This window comes from Branchiostoma belcheri, unplaced genomic scaffold, assembly GCF_001625305.1.
Source record: "Branchiostoma belcheri isolate BF01 breed outbred unplaced genomic scaffold, Haploidv18h27 scaffold3, whole genome shotgun sequence".
Taxonomy (NCBI): domain Eukaryota; kingdom Metazoa; phylum Chordata; class Leptocardii; order Amphioxiformes; family Branchiostomatidae; genus Branchiostoma; species Branchiostoma belcheri.
In genome coordinates, this window is record NW_017803909.1 from 7520644 (window position 1) to 7537316 (window position 16673).

The following is a 16673-nucleotide window of genomic DNA, read 5'->3' on the forward strand; positions in this document are numbered from 1 at the left end:
ACTCTCATTATCATGAAAGTTCATCTGTGTTGGTAGTAATCAGAGTAAAATGTTTAACTTTATTCCAACACAAAGATTACACAGAGATCAAACTTTCAACGACCACTGTCGCCTTCATCAGGATATAATGAACGACCAGTCACTTCAAAACGTCTCACTCTCTTTGTAAAGTTGTAGTTTCACAGTGGTAGATCTCAGAATATTCAGAGTTTCCTTGTACACAACCTGGAACTTGCCTTTGCCAACTTTTTGGCTGTTCGCCTGAAACTTTGACTGGCTGTGAACCGGTACCCTCCGGTATCCTACATCTAGCGCTTGTAGCACTTTTTCAGTTGTACAAGTCTTGACCTTTTCCATGTCTGTGATGGGGCCACATCTCAAGCGTCCCAAATCCGTCTTATCTCGTAGGACAGCCCGTCCCGACCATTGCAGGCGTGAAGATTTGTATCTGTTCCCTTCAGACTTCCCCCGTGCAGGCGACCTAACCTACGACCCTCGTCCGGCTGGCTATGCATAGGACAACGAGTCCCGAATAATGGAGATGTCTTCACCGTCTACATGTACATCAGCAGTTGTAGCCGAGTCAAGACAACCTTGTGGAGTTAGGCCATGTTGATTTGATTATATGGATGACATCCTATGGGAACCCCAAAACTGATGCGAGCGTGCGAATAAAAAAAGTTTTGCAAAAAAAAGTTGCTTTTATTATGAAATCTACGCGGTCATGAAGGTTGAACAAATGACAGAGTATGGCGAATAATCTACTCTTCAAGTTCATGCCTTTACATTTTCGTCTTTTTCGTTTGATTTTGGCATTCTACGACATTGGTATCGTTTTCCTTTCTGCAACTTACGGTATATATTTGCTCATTTTGCTACTGTTTTGTACAATTTACAGTATGGTTGAAAACTATTTTTTTTTTGGAAACGGCTGAAAATTCATGCGCGCGCGGATGTCATCCATATAATCAAATCAACATGGCCTTACCCGATAGTGTCATTACAATTGCGCGGGGGCGGGGCTGTCCTTGCTGGTTCGTATGACTAGATACAAAGTTATTTCCCAGGATACTTGGAGAATCACTTGGTGTACAAGAAGGATATGATTGTCTGGTGCTATCAACGTCTTCCAGCTGGTGTAATTATTGGCAGGGTTTCAATATTAAAACAAATTTTGTAGAGTCTCTAAAACAGTCCTCAAAAGGTCAATGATGAAATCGCTACTTTGGCGTGTCTTTTATACTTGTTAATAACTCATTGCGATAGGCTGCAGAACTATCATAATGGTGGATGTGACTTGTGGTTAAGATGTTTTTTTTGTTTTATTATATGCTGTTGACAATTAGTATACCAAAAATCTAATTAATACCGGTACTTTCAAGACGCCGTTCTAAACATATGAACTTGTCTATGGTCAGGTGAGGAAAGATGGAGAGTCTATACCTGACATCGAATTACGAAATGTATGTTTCACAGCTTTGCTCTTCTTATTGGACGTACAGGGGTCTTACATGGTCTGACTGAAGACTACGGCTCTTTGCAAACTGCTAGCTAGTGATTAGGACGAGAACAGTAATAATGACTGCAATAAAATACGAGGCCCATTTCCGAACTTGACCTTGGTATTCTCAACAGTAACTTGCCAACTAAAAATCATGAACATCCATTTAAGGATTCTCGAGTTATGTTGATAACAAGAAAAAACACAGACACAAAAGGTCAACTGCAGTGACGTAGGAACCCCCCACGAAGCCCATTTCTGACCTTGACAATGGCCACCCCGATGACAACCTGCCTGCCAAAAATCGTGAACCTCGGACCATTCCTTCAAGAGTTACTGTGCATAATCTGCCAAACAGTGCCGAAACGATTTCATAGCCTTCTCGTCGAAGGCAAAAATGCTGCAATTGAACGTCTATTGGGTTAAATGTCTGGCATATGACTCTTTTCCTGAACATTACTGTCACGGATTTTTTTAAAAAGTTTGCGCAAGCTACATTACTTAATCAGAGATCACGTTGGGTGTTTTCCTGATTGGTGGGTCGCACAGCACCATTTGAAATCTCTTTTGACAAACGGTAGAGCTGGGGTCAAGAACCTCATGGGAAGACAATATCTGCCTACGAGTCTCGTGCCCAGCAATAGGTTTAAAAGAAAGGCCATGTTGATTTGATTATATGGATGACATCCTCTGGGAACCCCAAAACTGATGCGAGCGTGCGAATAAAAAAAAGTTGGAAAAAAAAAGAGTTGCTTTCAACAGGAAATCTACGTGGTCATGAAGGTTGAACAAGTGACACAGAGTATGGTTGGCGAATAATCTACTCTTCAAATTCATTTCTTTACATTTTTGTCTTTTTGTTTGATTTTGGCATTCTACGACATTGGTATCTTTTTTAAATATTCTTTTTGTAATGTACGGTATATATTTGCTCATTTTGCGACTGTTTTGTACGATTTACAGTATGGATGAAACCTTTTCTTTTTAAACGGCCGAAAATTCATGCGCGCGCGGATGTCATCCATATAATCAAATCAACATGGCCTAATCGCACTTGCTGATGCGTTGGCGTACAATCTCCACTGACTGTGTCAAGCGATGGCATTGATGGTTGTCAACGTCGTCTCGAAAATGCAATTTCCTATCAGATTCACAGCCTTGAACCACCTGCGTTATAGGTCAGCATATATTGCGAAGCTATGACTCAGAGTGGACTGATATTACAAAACGTAGGACGACGGTGCCTCCACGTGTCAGATCACGGGAGCATGTTAGCCTCCATAGCATGCCAAAAACTGGGGGTTTTGGGGGTCTTCATGGTCTTTGGGAGCTTTTATGTGCTATTTTCTGATTGCATATAGACAACATAGCCGGCCTGGTTGAATTACCCCCGTTTTTTTAACTGGGCTAATCAGAAAACAGCAGAAATCAGAAGACCACCAAACCCCCAGTCTCAATCATGATGTTTCTGACTCAGGGAGAAGAGTTGCTGTTACAGTTCTACTCGGTAACACGTAACCCAGGTGAGTGGTCATACCATTCAGACGGTAGCACCATTCACCTTCAAGTGGCCTAACGGCCGTGTTACGTGGCGACCACTAATAAGTAAAAAGAAAGTTCTATAAGCCTGCTACGGAGGCTACGAGCATGTGACTACTCGAAAAATGAAGACCAAAGTACTCCAGGTTGCTATCCAAGCCCTATGACAGTAGTAGTACCGTAACCGAGTGTTAGTTGTGCGTGTTGACAGTCAGTCCTATACTACCACTTGCTGTCAGGAACTGATTGTTGATGATTCTATGGACATATCACCAATTCATTGAACACCATTCTCTCTCAAAAATGCGAACAACTTCTGGAAATTATATTATAACAATCATACATCGTATAGAGATGTTTCTATTTAAGTCAGCTGCTGACTTAATGATGATTTAACTCTAATATTTGGCACATTTATGATACAGTTATCACAAAAGCCCCATGTTTCACATCAGTTGAGGACGACAAAATACAAATAAAGGAAGAACAGGAATTCACAATGTTTACATTAGGCCACAGCAAGTAATATTTTTATGGATGACATCATCGCGCGCATTAATTTTCGCCTGATTTTGAAAAAAAAAATTGTTGCCATCTGAAAGTGGTCAACATGCCGAAAATGGGTAAAGATGTCTGTTGCCTGGCCGAAACGTGGATGGCAGATAAATATGAAAAAAGGTTCTGATTTATTGTTTTGTCTTTTACTTTGATGCAGCAGCGCATTTCATTCCTTTTATATGTGATGTTCCCTGAATCAAAACCATTTGTACAATGATCGAAAACATTTATTTTTCAGGAACAAAAAATGGATGTTGTAATAGTTGGCAGTAAACTTTGCACAATATTCTTGTTTAACAAGGTTTATGATATCAAAATTTGACAATGTAGGCATCTTGTTTTTTTTTGGCACGCCTTGCTTTAGTTTCGCCCTATCGCATTAGATTTGGAGTCAGTGTAGGATGCCATCCATAAAATTTACTTGCTGTGGCCTTAAAATATACGTTGCCGGCTAAGTCTGCCAAATGGCGATGCCGACACCGAGCGACCGTATGTAAAAAAAAACAAAAAAAAAAAACGGACGGCGTTCTTTTAAGTATGCAGGAATCACAACCGGTGTCAACTAGATTTCCCTCCATATCGATCTGTCCCCTTTCATCGTCTGCCGTCGTGTTTGGCTTGCTGATTGTACAGTCATTATAGCAAGCCTCTGGGGGGGTCCATGCTATCTCATGGCGTTCTACACACACAAAAGGAAATAACAACAACACTCATAGGAAATTCAAACTCTACTAGTGGATAAATTACGGCGATAATATCCGGACATTTCGAGTGACATCCACCACTCTTCTTCAGCGTCACTAATGATCTAACAGAACTCGATAAAACATATAGAACAACTTTATTGCACGACAATTGTACAGGGTACATTGTATGGCAAATAGGTAACAATATTAAAGTAGCATAGTAAAATGGATAGGTACAGAATAAAACATAACAACTTATATATAGAAAAGAAATAATCAAAAGTTAGCTTAGGCTTTACAATCAGGCGGAGTTATCTATGGGTACAAGTGACAACAAATCAGTATTCTTTCTAATAACAAAACAGTCTTTTATGTATCTATATTTTGCATAAAAGCAACTGGAAAAACCGGTTGAACATGACAAGGCTAAATTAGGTCATTGATATGTTTTAAAAGTACTATTAGTTCATTAGTGACGCTGAAGAAGAGTGGTGGATGTCGCTCAAAACGTCCAGATATTATCCCAATAATTTATCCAGTAGTAGAGTTTGAATTTCCTATGAGTAAATATAGTTTATCTGGATGTCTAACCTTCATCAATGAAACAACAACGAGCTTCCACACAATAAGAAGGGTTTTCAATTCATATCTAATATAAACCCATCCATTCATATCGTCATAATTATCATTAGCTTTTATTCAGTTCGGATATTAATACTTATCAATGATTCATCAGCAGGAACCCTCGTATTCTACTTGACCATGTAATGGTTGAACAAAGTTGAGAGAAGCAGGCGTCAACCGGTTCTTGAGTTATCCTCCTTAGAAAATTTTTCAACAAATGCTCCTGCAGTACCAGAACAAGCCGCTAGGGGACCCAAACTCATGTCACTTCTTCCCTATCTTAAGAGCTATCTGCCATCCAACATTTGTGACCCTAGCATGTCCAGATCATGAGATATCAAAACCAGAAGTTCTGTTGCAGTACCTAGGAAAGCCGTCAGGGGGCCCAAAATCTAATCATTTCTAGGTCTCATGAAGACCTACCCACCTACCAAGTTTCATTCCAATCAATCTACTGCTTTTTTAGTTATCTTGCTAAACCACACACACACACACACACACACAGACAAACGCTACTGAAAACATAACCTCCTTGGCGAAGGTAATAAACAGCGAAATAACAGGCATGTGATGATTCATAACCTGATCGATGATGATGACGTGTGGATGTGTTGAACCCACCGACATCATCGCACGCTGCAGAATTTTTACTAAGACTGAACATTTTTTGCAAAAGTCCGCAGTCTTTAGATGGATTCCATGCGATAGTATTACTTCTAGAATGGAAAATAATTTGCGTGGAAATCTTTAATTCAAATTGATGAGGAATGAGCGACAGTTCCATACATTATCGCATAGTTTGTCGCTCGGGACATTATGGAGAACAAAAGCGGAGCGTACAGCGGTGATCAATGGAGCACATCTGTTGCCATGAAATGAGATATCTTTTAGTTTACGATCTCCTTCACGGGATCTAGCCGCAGGAGTTATGGTTGCTGAGATGCCGCAGCGCAGGGAAAATGGTCGGCGAGAGCCTGCAACATTGAGCTCCAAATTAGCCATCAATCCGCACGTGATCGCTGGTTGTGAAATGAGTGACGAGGTAAACTGCCGTATCATGCATAAAAGACGCGGGTTCTGCACCTGCTCCCGGCCGCTCCCCGGGCCGTTACGACATCGGGGGAACCGCGGCTGCAGCTGGAATACATATGGGCAGTCTGTGGGACGTGGCGTGGGGAGGGCGACACAGAGGAACCTGTATCCTGTATTATACAAACCCATTTCACATTATATTTTTAACATCACAAAGAAAGGAGAAGGAGCCGAACTTCTGTATTAGAGTAGTTTTAGAGCTGTTTGTACTACAAACATGTATATTACCCATTTCATCTGTTCGCCTGTACTTAGCCCGGTAGGGCATGAATGTACAATAAAGGTTATAATATAATATGTATCTACATGTGTTAATGGGCCTATTAAAAAATTCTCCTCCTAGCTCTGATTGGCGGATGTGTTTCCGCCAATGAGATATAGGAGGTTAAAATGTAACTCTTAGTAGCCACTCCATTTCAAGAAAATCTTTTTAAATAACTTTGTTAGCATTAACATTTTTAATGTCTTGGGGTGGTGGGACTACGCCGCACTGGTATGTCAACTCTGTGTATTTAAATGTTAATTGTATTTTGTTGTGTGGCGATCGATGTTAATATAAGTTATAAACTTGAGTGCAGCGCCACACTGTCCTTGTTATGTTTTGATAAATAAAATAATCTATATCTGTATCTGTATAGCCGGTATAAACGCCCTTCGGCGCAACACACCAGCTTCGCAGGCACGCGGCGCGGAGGCAGCTAGCTATATCACACCGAACGACTTGTAACACTCATGTCTTGTATATTTGCAGCCTCTACAATGAGACTACGATGAGAAGTCTCAATGAGAAGTTGCTGTAATTATCAAGGACTCATCTTATCTTCCAGATATTTTGAAGACACGTATACAAACCTTGCCAGAAATGAAACAAATGCAACTTCTTCAATGTAAGGCGACAATCTCATTTGCAATGATTGATGCATATTTCCCTATTAATATTGCATTACAAATGTATACATTATATGAAGTATGTATTGTGATATAGTCCATTTCATCAAACTGGGAATTGCTCGAGAAATAAGGGCACTGAAGACACATTCCCTGCGTGTTATGCTGAAAAAAATGGACTGAGAGTTATCTACATTATCTATCAGGGGAAAAAGACATTTCAAATCTTTACCTTCAATTAATCAAAACTTGTTCACTAGGACGTACATGTACGTTATGCTCTTTTGTACTAGATTATGTGTCTCCAGAGGATGTTGTCAACAAGATTAACTTAGCTTGGCCTAGCGCCATCCACATACCTTGCTACTATTGCTTAGGCCACACCAAGTAAATTTTATGGATGACGTCCTTTGGAGACCCTAAATCTAATGCGAGAGGGCGAAAAAAAAAACAAGATGCCTAGATTAGAAATATTGCACTGCTGACAGGACCGTCCTGTCAGCAGTGCCGTTTTTGGAACTATTGACAGGATTTTTTTCAGTGCCTTCTTTTCTTTCATTTTTGTTTTAATTTTTTTTAACCAGGCACAGGCTTTTGGCGTTACGGGTTTCACGTCAATCTGACAATTTGCGGCACTTTCTGGCAATTTGGTCATAGTTACAGGAAGCGAAATTTCTTGTTTTTTTTTCTAGGTACAGGCCAAAATCAATGCGCGCGCGGACGTCATCCATAAAATTTACTTGGTGTGGCCTTATACTGGCTGATATGTCAATCCCTTCCACCATGTGGTTAATATGCGCCTCCCAAGGCACCATTATAGTATTAACACCATCAGGATTATTCCATTTTGAATCTCATGGGGAGGGGCAATCATGAGCATATCTGACCCCCTCCCCGTCATTTTAATTAAGACCTTCTTATCTATTAACCATCTTCATGCTACCATAAACTCACGGCCACTTCAAACTATGGGTAGGTTCCATTAACTAAGCAGGAGGGGGGTTAAATGGTCAATGACCACTCACCATTCCCTGTTAAAAAAGATAATAATTGTAATTCCTGCTCTATTCCTCCCCCCAATTTTTAAATGGACTCATCTTTATATACTTGCACAGACTTCACCCATCATTTTCTTCACCACAAAGGTAAATGTAAAATCACAATCTTTTATCAGATATATGCTGTTACGTTAGACAAGGATCAAACAAGGAAGAAAGACAATGGAGCATCAGACAATAAATTAATATATATATGATAAAATCATCATGTGTTTAAGTTCATCTGTGTTGGTAGTAATCATAGTAAAATATTGAACTTTATTCCAACACAAAGATTAAACAGAGATCAAATTTTCAATGACCACTGTCGCAGCAGGATAAATTAATGACCAATCACTTCAATCTACATCCAAGCTGACTGTATGGTTTATTCTAAAACAGGCTGAGTCATTAAGCTTAAAGTTCATTTGATTTCTGAAATACCTAGAGTCCTTTCAAATCCAAAGTGACAAGTGTTAGTATTGTATAGTCTACAGAAGAAACAAATGGCAGCTCACACAATCAAAGATGCCAGTCTTGTTGACATACAACCTTTTGGAAGCTTTATTGCATTTTATGTTCTCATGCACATTGTATGTACGTATGTATGTATGTATGATTATACATAATCTGAGGGAATTCAGTATTGTCAAATCTATCTCTAGTTATACAAAGGGGCAGGAAAGTAGACTAGCTCTAGAACTTTTGTAAACATGATTCCAGGTGTGCTGATTGAAACAGACAGTGCGGATTCACAACTCTTGTTGTGCCAAGGCTCCGTGAAATGAAGGCATACATTTTACCTTCCTACAGAGCAGCCTGTTAGAATACAGAGATAGAATGGGTACTGCTTCTTTGTCACATATTTATCACTAGATGTTTAAAGATTCAAATGGGGCAAAGTGGTTTGAAAAATGAATAATTTTGTATATTTGTAAAATCAATTTTTATGTCTCACTACGTATTGGCATAGCTGTACGTTACACATAATTTGTAATTAAGTTTCTCTCTTTGTTGTTAGTAAATTCTTAGGACATAAAACTGAATATACTGATGCCATACTGTAGGCAACCTCTAAAATGTCTGCATGTACATGTTATCAATTGTGTTCAAGAACTGAAATGTATTATGACATCAGACAAAGTATTCCACCGCATTTGCATTTAAATTTGGTCTGCAACATATGTCACATCGAGTTTAACATGGAAAGTACAGTTTGTTAGAGAAATTTGCACATTTGCGGTGCTTTTTGGTGGGGATGGAAGACCTTGTGTTGTTACTACATTTTGTCTATCTGGTACATACCAATTGCAGGACGGGGATTTTTGATACCACTTGCAAGACAAGCTCCAGGATAACAATACCATTCAATAATGATGAAACTTGGCAACAGGAGATACAGCTTGTAACCCTGGTTTCTTAAACTTTAAAGATGAGCTAGTACTCTTCAAAAAGTCTTTCCAGGGTTGAACTGTTCAATCTTTTGACAAAAATGGGGTTGCTATTAAGATTGTACAAAAAAATCTGTTCAGGTCTATCCACAGACCTGTGGGTTCACATAAAGCTGGGTCGTCAAGGGCACAAGATGTACAGACCCATGCACGTGGGTGTATTCTTAACAAAACTCTGGGTCTTTGGGGGTGAAAACTTCACATACCCATAGGTTTACACGGGTGTACTGCTCACAAGACCCATGGGTCAACCAACAGGGCTCACAATGATTTAAGCTTACAACCGTGGGTTGACATGGGTGTATTGTTGACATGGGTGTATTGTTGACATGGGTGTACAATCCACAAGGGTGCTTTGATCACAAGGGTGTACATCTCAAAGACCCACGAGCTTAGCATTCAAAAGGGTGGATTCTTTGCAAAACCCTAGTTTAACAAGGGAGTGCTTGGTTCACAAAGGTGCAATGATCACAGTATATTGTTAACTATATGTACTATCATACTATAACTACATTTTATGTACCTGCTTTTTTCTACCTAGTCTAAGACACAGAGGCACACAGAAGCACCCAGTTGTGACAAAGTCCATTCAAGTATTATGTACATTCCCCATAAAATAGTATATATACAATGATATAATACAGCATTAGTAAGACCAGATAATATATAAAATAAAGGCCCAATAAATATTCAAGATTAAAAATTTAATACTGTATGAAACTTTGTTAGCTAGCATTAAAACACATGAAATTATACAACAAATGCAACATTGCACTGAATATTCAACAAAAATTTAAAAAAAATACTAAGCCAACTCAAGTTGGACTCAATATTGTAATATGTTACCTCTAAAAATTAGATGCTCAAATAATCCACACTGACTTTCATACATGATTGTGTTGAATGGGTGTGCCTTCTGTGTATGATATTACTACACATCTAAACCTACTCCTAGTCTTCAAAAGCAGGTCATCCCCAAATGTAGCTTCAGTAAGGAAATTTGATAGGAAAAGTAGATGTTAAAATGACCCTCCCCTTTAAAAGAAAAAGCTTCCTAGAAGCCATTGTCACATTGTTCATTTCACATCAACAGTGTCTGCCTGGTACATACATTCTCAAAAGGATAAATCTGAAAGTGAAAAAAATTCCTGCATAGTTCATGATTATGATATGATTTTTTTTCAATACTTTTACACGGTCCTGTTCTACATAAACCTGTCACATAAACCATTTTGTAGGAGGTTGACAGATGTTTATAGCAAATAAACATCTATAATATAATTGTGGACATGCTAATTTTCCACAATGTGCCCCCTACATGTAGCTCTTCACCATACATTAAAAAAGAAATAAAATTTTCCGAGGGTTATCTTCCAATACATGTATATTATTTACAAACTATTTCAGTATGTTCCCTCAACATGATAATGCACAATTTCATTTCATACCTGGTTAATTCAGCAGCTAGAATATACAATAATTTCTACGTAACTTAGAAACAAGTAGAAAATTCTAATCATAATTATGATCCTTTTAATGCAAAGACAGATTCAGATGCTCTTACCTTTTTTTCTCTCTTAACTTGTATGTTATCCATGATTACACAATCTTATTTCTATCCTATCCTCTAATTGAACCTGTAGCAACTTCAGCTGTATAATACATGCTTCGGCAACAACAAAATGGGAATACTTAATACATTGTAAGGTCTCTTTATCTAAATTTTAACCTGTTCCTTTGCTATTTCCATGTCGCATCCAGATTCACTTTTCCCATAGTTCCTTGAGTCATTGTCCCATCATGCACTGTTTGCCCGGGCCTTTCCGTTGACCTCGTCGACTTTGACCTCGAGTTCGTCCTCGTCGGCCTCGTCCATGGTGTTGTACAGCGGGAACTCGCAGCAGACAAAACACTTGACGGCGTCGGGGAGTCGTCCGTAGAAGTACGGAGGCAGAGGAACCAGAGGGCTGGTGCTGCGCTTGTATTCCCTGTAGGCCTCCACCCTTACAGGAAGAAACCAAAACAGTATTAAGAAGGATACTAAAATCACTTGTTTGTAGAATGTTCTAATGTCACTGTTTTTTGGAATGACTTTTGCTCCTGGTGGCTTGACACCTTCTCAGAACATATTGTCCTAAAAATGGATATAATGTATGGTAAAGTCGCTGTAAAACAGCATTACATGATTTAATGTTTAAATCTTAATCCATAAGTCAGTTAAAGCATTTCCACGTGACACTATTCTTGGGTCTGCTGACATGTTGATGCCTCTATAACAAATGTGTGAATATACACTCTGAGTCTCTGAACAAATTGAACTACAGTCAAACCTGTCCAAGCCGGCCACCCAGGGGACCAAAGAAAAGTGGCCACCTTGGCCCATGGACAGGTGGTCTCCTTGAAGAGAGTCGCCTCACAACATGACTGAGACATAAATGGTTTCCAAGTCGAGGTATGCTGTAAATACATGTGGGGAGGGTGGCAAAAGAAACAATTTACCTCCAACAAACATCATCCAGCAGTCAAGGAAAAATGGCTGCTGGTTTCTCCATGATTTCTCAACATGATCGAAAATGATGTGGTCACCATGGGCAGGTATCAGGCCTTGAGCAGACCAAAGTCAGGGCAGTCACGGTCGCGTTGGCCAGGTGGTCACCTTGGACAGGTTGCTTAATGCTTATGTCAATGGGGCAAATTTTTGGGATCGAGAAAAAGTTATGGACAGGTGGCCTGCTTGAAGAGGTGGTCTCTTTGGCAGGTTTGACTATGGATACTTGAAACTTCTGGATACACAGCTCTGGTCACATTTAATGGACCCTTACATATAAAGTACAAAGTAGCTACTATTATAAACTGCCATATTCATGTTCATTGATGGTGCAAAGGCGCCTGGAAGTCTGCACCACCTTGTCTCAGTGTAGTCACATTTAATGGACCCTAACACAGATACATGTAGTCCTCACTACATGTAGCTGTCTTAGTCTACATAGTCATTGGTGGGTCGTAGGCGCCTGGATGTCTATACCCCCTTCTCTTAGCTGAGTCATACATGTATTTAATGGGCCATGACACAGATACATGTAGCATAAAGTCACTACTACATGTACATGTAACTATCATACTTCACATATTTGTTGATCAACATGGGCTGATCACAATGTTATTATGAAAAAGAGAAAATCAAATAGAAAGTTCATCACATTATTCATGTAATCAGTTGAAAGTTGATCACATTTTCTAAATCAAAATTTTTTTTCCATTTATAAAGCACCCAATGTTGACTAATTTATTTGAAGTGATGTTCTGCACATGAAGTCTCTGTATCTGTATAGCTGGTATAACCGCCCTTCAGCGTAACACACCTGTCCAGCTTTGCAGGCACGCGGAGCGGCGGCAGCTGGATATATTACACCAAACGACTTGCTACACCTAACCCTTGTACATCTAACTCTAGACATTGTTTAAAGCTATCTAATTATAATGATAATGCCCCTACTGTAGTTGGTGACAGCGAGTTCCACTCTGTAGTAGTTCTAGGAAATAATGAGTTTTTGAACACCTCAATCCTTGGTTGATAACTCTGGTACTTGAACTTCAAGGCATGTTCATGACTTGTTCTTTTCTGAGCTGGTATTACATGTACTAGGTACTTAGTAGTCAGTACGTCCACCAGTTTATCAGTCACTTTGTACATCATAAAAATTGTCAGGACATTTTTCATCTGTCTTCCAGTGATACCCACTGTAGGTTTCTTTTCATTTCCGTGACATTTTGCACCCCCTTCATAGTTGTTCCTGCAGAATCTTGCAGCTTGTTTCTGTACCCTTTACAGTTTATCTTTGTCTTTCTTTGTATACGGATCCCTCTCTGATCATAACGAGCTCGATATCTAAGCTGCAGTGGCTGACTGAGATGGAAAGAGGCCACGTGGGGTCAAGGGCAAGTCCAAAGCCCTCGTCTTTCCTCCATGAAGAGGACCAGGTAAAATGCCAATTACCCTAAGAGCTGCGGCCTGACCAATTTCCAGAGGTTCCACCCTTGCCCTCCAGGCCATCTGGTTTGCATGCCCATCACTGTAGATCAATTCAACAGCACAATTGAAATAGGACGCCATTTGATACTGTTAGAAAATATAATATCATATTAGGAAAATGAAGGCAGTACCATCAAAAGATTTTTTCCATTCATTTCAATTCATCACTACAAATTTTATCATAGAACTGTCAAAATACAAGGAGGTACATGTGACAAATATAGACAGAAATAAACAAAATAGTAAAATGGAAAGATCATTTCTTAGTCAATAACAGTACCCAACATTTTGACGGAAAAAAACCTAGCCCGGTCATAATTCTTGCATGGACAATCACAATTACATGTATAAACTGCTAGAAAATGCAAACATAATTATAGGAAAGCTGCAATGGCTTGATCAGCTAAAATGTATTTCTTTTGTGAATTCTCATAGAAGCACTGTTTTAAGCCAAACCAGTTAACAATGTTTGCAATGCTTTGTCGTTCTGAAACATGCCATATCCCTGACTAACATGTAAAACACATTAATACGTGCGCTGCAGGCGGGCGGCAAGAAAATTACTGATTTCATGTCAAGACATTTTCCCTCATGCCTGCATCTGTCATGAGAATGTCACACCAGCTCCTTATATCAGAATGGCCTGCCAGGCTCCACCCACCCCGTAATGCTCAACCTCTTGCAAATGTCAGCCTATTACAACAAATGTCAAGCCATGGTTGGCATATAGAGGGAGAACATGTTGAATTGGCCCTGACAAGTGAGAGCCAGACACATGACAGAGGCCCGGGCTGCATTAATGCAAATGTCATGTCTCTGCAAGCGGAAAGGGTACAAAGCAGCGGTGCTAGGTTCTACAAGGAAGACTATCTACCAGGACAGTAATTGTGACCTACTGCAAGGCTGACCTGTAATAGAAATCAAAGGAAAATGTCCGGAGTGTTCACACAACACAAAAGCAGCAAGAAGATACATTTATTTTGTATAACGTTAACAACTTAGCAGATTCTATGTATCTGCTCATTATCCAAACCACAAGGAGTAGACACAATCAAAGTGGTTCAAGATATCATATCGTTGTGTTTATCACTAGTCACCTTTATGGTAAGAGGCCTAAAAAAAATGTACAATACTTACAATGTATATCATCATCACATGATTTTCCACTTCTGCATAACTTATACATGTACTTAGTCTAGTAGTATGTATAACAGGTTATGTTATGCATGGAATAACATATTCAGACTGTATTATACCGATTTGAATTATTTTACCCAACTTTCTGAAATATGCCATGATCTTTATTAAATGTATTTTTCTTGAACGTTTTTACCCAAATTTTTGAAACAGATTTGATCATTAGTAAAACGTCTGAATGTGACGTGTGTGTGACATCCACTGAATTAAACCACTGTGGCCTAGTTTGATGCCACAGCCATAGGCAACAATAAATCCTGACTAGTACACAGCTTACCTTAGCTGAGGTCTTTTGCATCAAATAATAAATTGCTTTAGATGTAGCTTCAAATTGCTTTAGACATTGCTCTAGACATTGCTTTCGAAGTCCTTCACACATTTTACTAAAAGGCTATATATATATACCAATGTTTCAAACCAAACTGAATGTGTATATTCATTAAATGAAGGCAAAATTTGTCATTCTATGCTTGTCATATTTTGCCTCAAGACATGAATCTTTATCGCATTTAAATACATTTTAAAGAATGAGATGATGAGGTGAAAAATCAATCAGCTCCTGGCCCTAGGTATCATACTTGATAAAATTGGTACATGGAGCAATTTTTTCAGGACTTACGTATACACAGTGTTACCTGAATCTGTATCGGTATAGCCGGTATAACCGCCCTTCGGCGTAACACACCAGCTTCTGTATCTGTATAGCCGGTATAACCGCCCTTCGGCGTAACACACCAGCTTCTGTATGTGTATAGCCGGTATAACCGCCCTTCAGCGTAACACACCAGCTTCGCAGGCACGCGGTGCAGCGGCAGCTAGCTATATCACACCGGACGACTTGTTACACTCAATCTTTGCACATTTCATTGCAGGAGTTGTTCAAAGCTTTCTAGTGATGATGCCCCAACTGTGCCTGGTGGCAACGAGTTCCAGTCTACGATAGTTCTGGGTAAATACGAGTGTTTGAATACCTCAATTCTTGGTTGATAACTCTGATATTTGAAGGCATGACTGTTTCTTGTTCTTTTCTGGGCTGGTATCAGATTACCAAACATACAAGTACATGATTGTGATCATTTTCTAGAAAAAGTTAGAATGAGAAAAAAATATTGCTTTATGACATATTTTTAACTTTCTCTCAATGTATCTTGCGATTTATCCAGCTATACAACCAAATCAATTCAGGCCAATCACTGGTGAACACGCATTCATTCCCCTTTGTATGATCAAAGACGCCCACAGTAAATGTGCTTAGTTGCTATTGAGCCAGCGGCAGCCATGTTGGAAAATTTATAGCCACTATCTCATCAGCATCCACCACACTCAAGTCTGTAATAACATATCTAAACACAACATTAAAGGCATGCAATGTGATTTCATGGCAGCAAAAATGGAAATATTCTGGATAAGGCAATATTCACACATACTGCTTCACATAATTTAGCACATTTGAGTCAGTATTTCATACCTTGGGCTTTTACAACTGCAGAAACAAGCCCCAATATGTGTCCTTTATTTTCTGGGCGGTACCCCTAAAAATCAGTCAAGGGCCCTTCCAATAACAATTTTCTGTCAGAATTTGGGGAATTTTTGCTCCAAGAGGGTCAATATACATTGGAATAGTGTTGTCAGTATGTACTTTTTGTAGATGAACAACTCAGTAATATATATTGATAAACAACTAGAATATTGACTTCGGGTGTCCAAGCCCTAAAAGCTGCACTGGATGCCTTTAACACATGGGAGGTGCTTGCAACAAACAGAACGCTTTAGAGGCAGGAAGTTAAGAAGGGCTTACATGTACATCTGGGGGAAGAAAAACAGTCTTGCATCACAACTGAGATGCTCTTAGCGTAAAAACAATCAATAAGTACTTGGTGTATAGGAGATGTACCTTCATGGTCTTACAAGACTGTAGGAAATGCCTACACAAACACAAGCTACCAACCATTGCTTGATACATGCATTTACTTGAAGAGGACAACACTATAGACAATCCTAGGAGCATCATAATTTCATATACAAGAGGAACAAATGTGAAGAAGCAAGTTGGCCATATTTTTTTGG

The 16673-nt window shown here is 39.3% G+C and overlaps 1 protein-coding gene across 1 annotated transcript in view; it reads right to left on the minus strand.

Annotated features, from left to right (window-relative positions):
* Nucleotides 1–9665: 9665 nt before the first annotated feature.
* Nucleotides 9666–16673, minus strand: part of LOC109473859 — a 69971-nt gene continuing 62963 nt past the window's right edge. Inside the window, exon 6 of the mRNA XM_019773972.1 lies at nt 9666–11379. Within this exon, the coding sequence (XP_019629531.1) occupies nt 11175–11379 (205 nt within the window). The 3' untranslated portion in view covers nt 9666–11174. The remainder of the gene's footprint in view (nt 11380–16673) is intronic.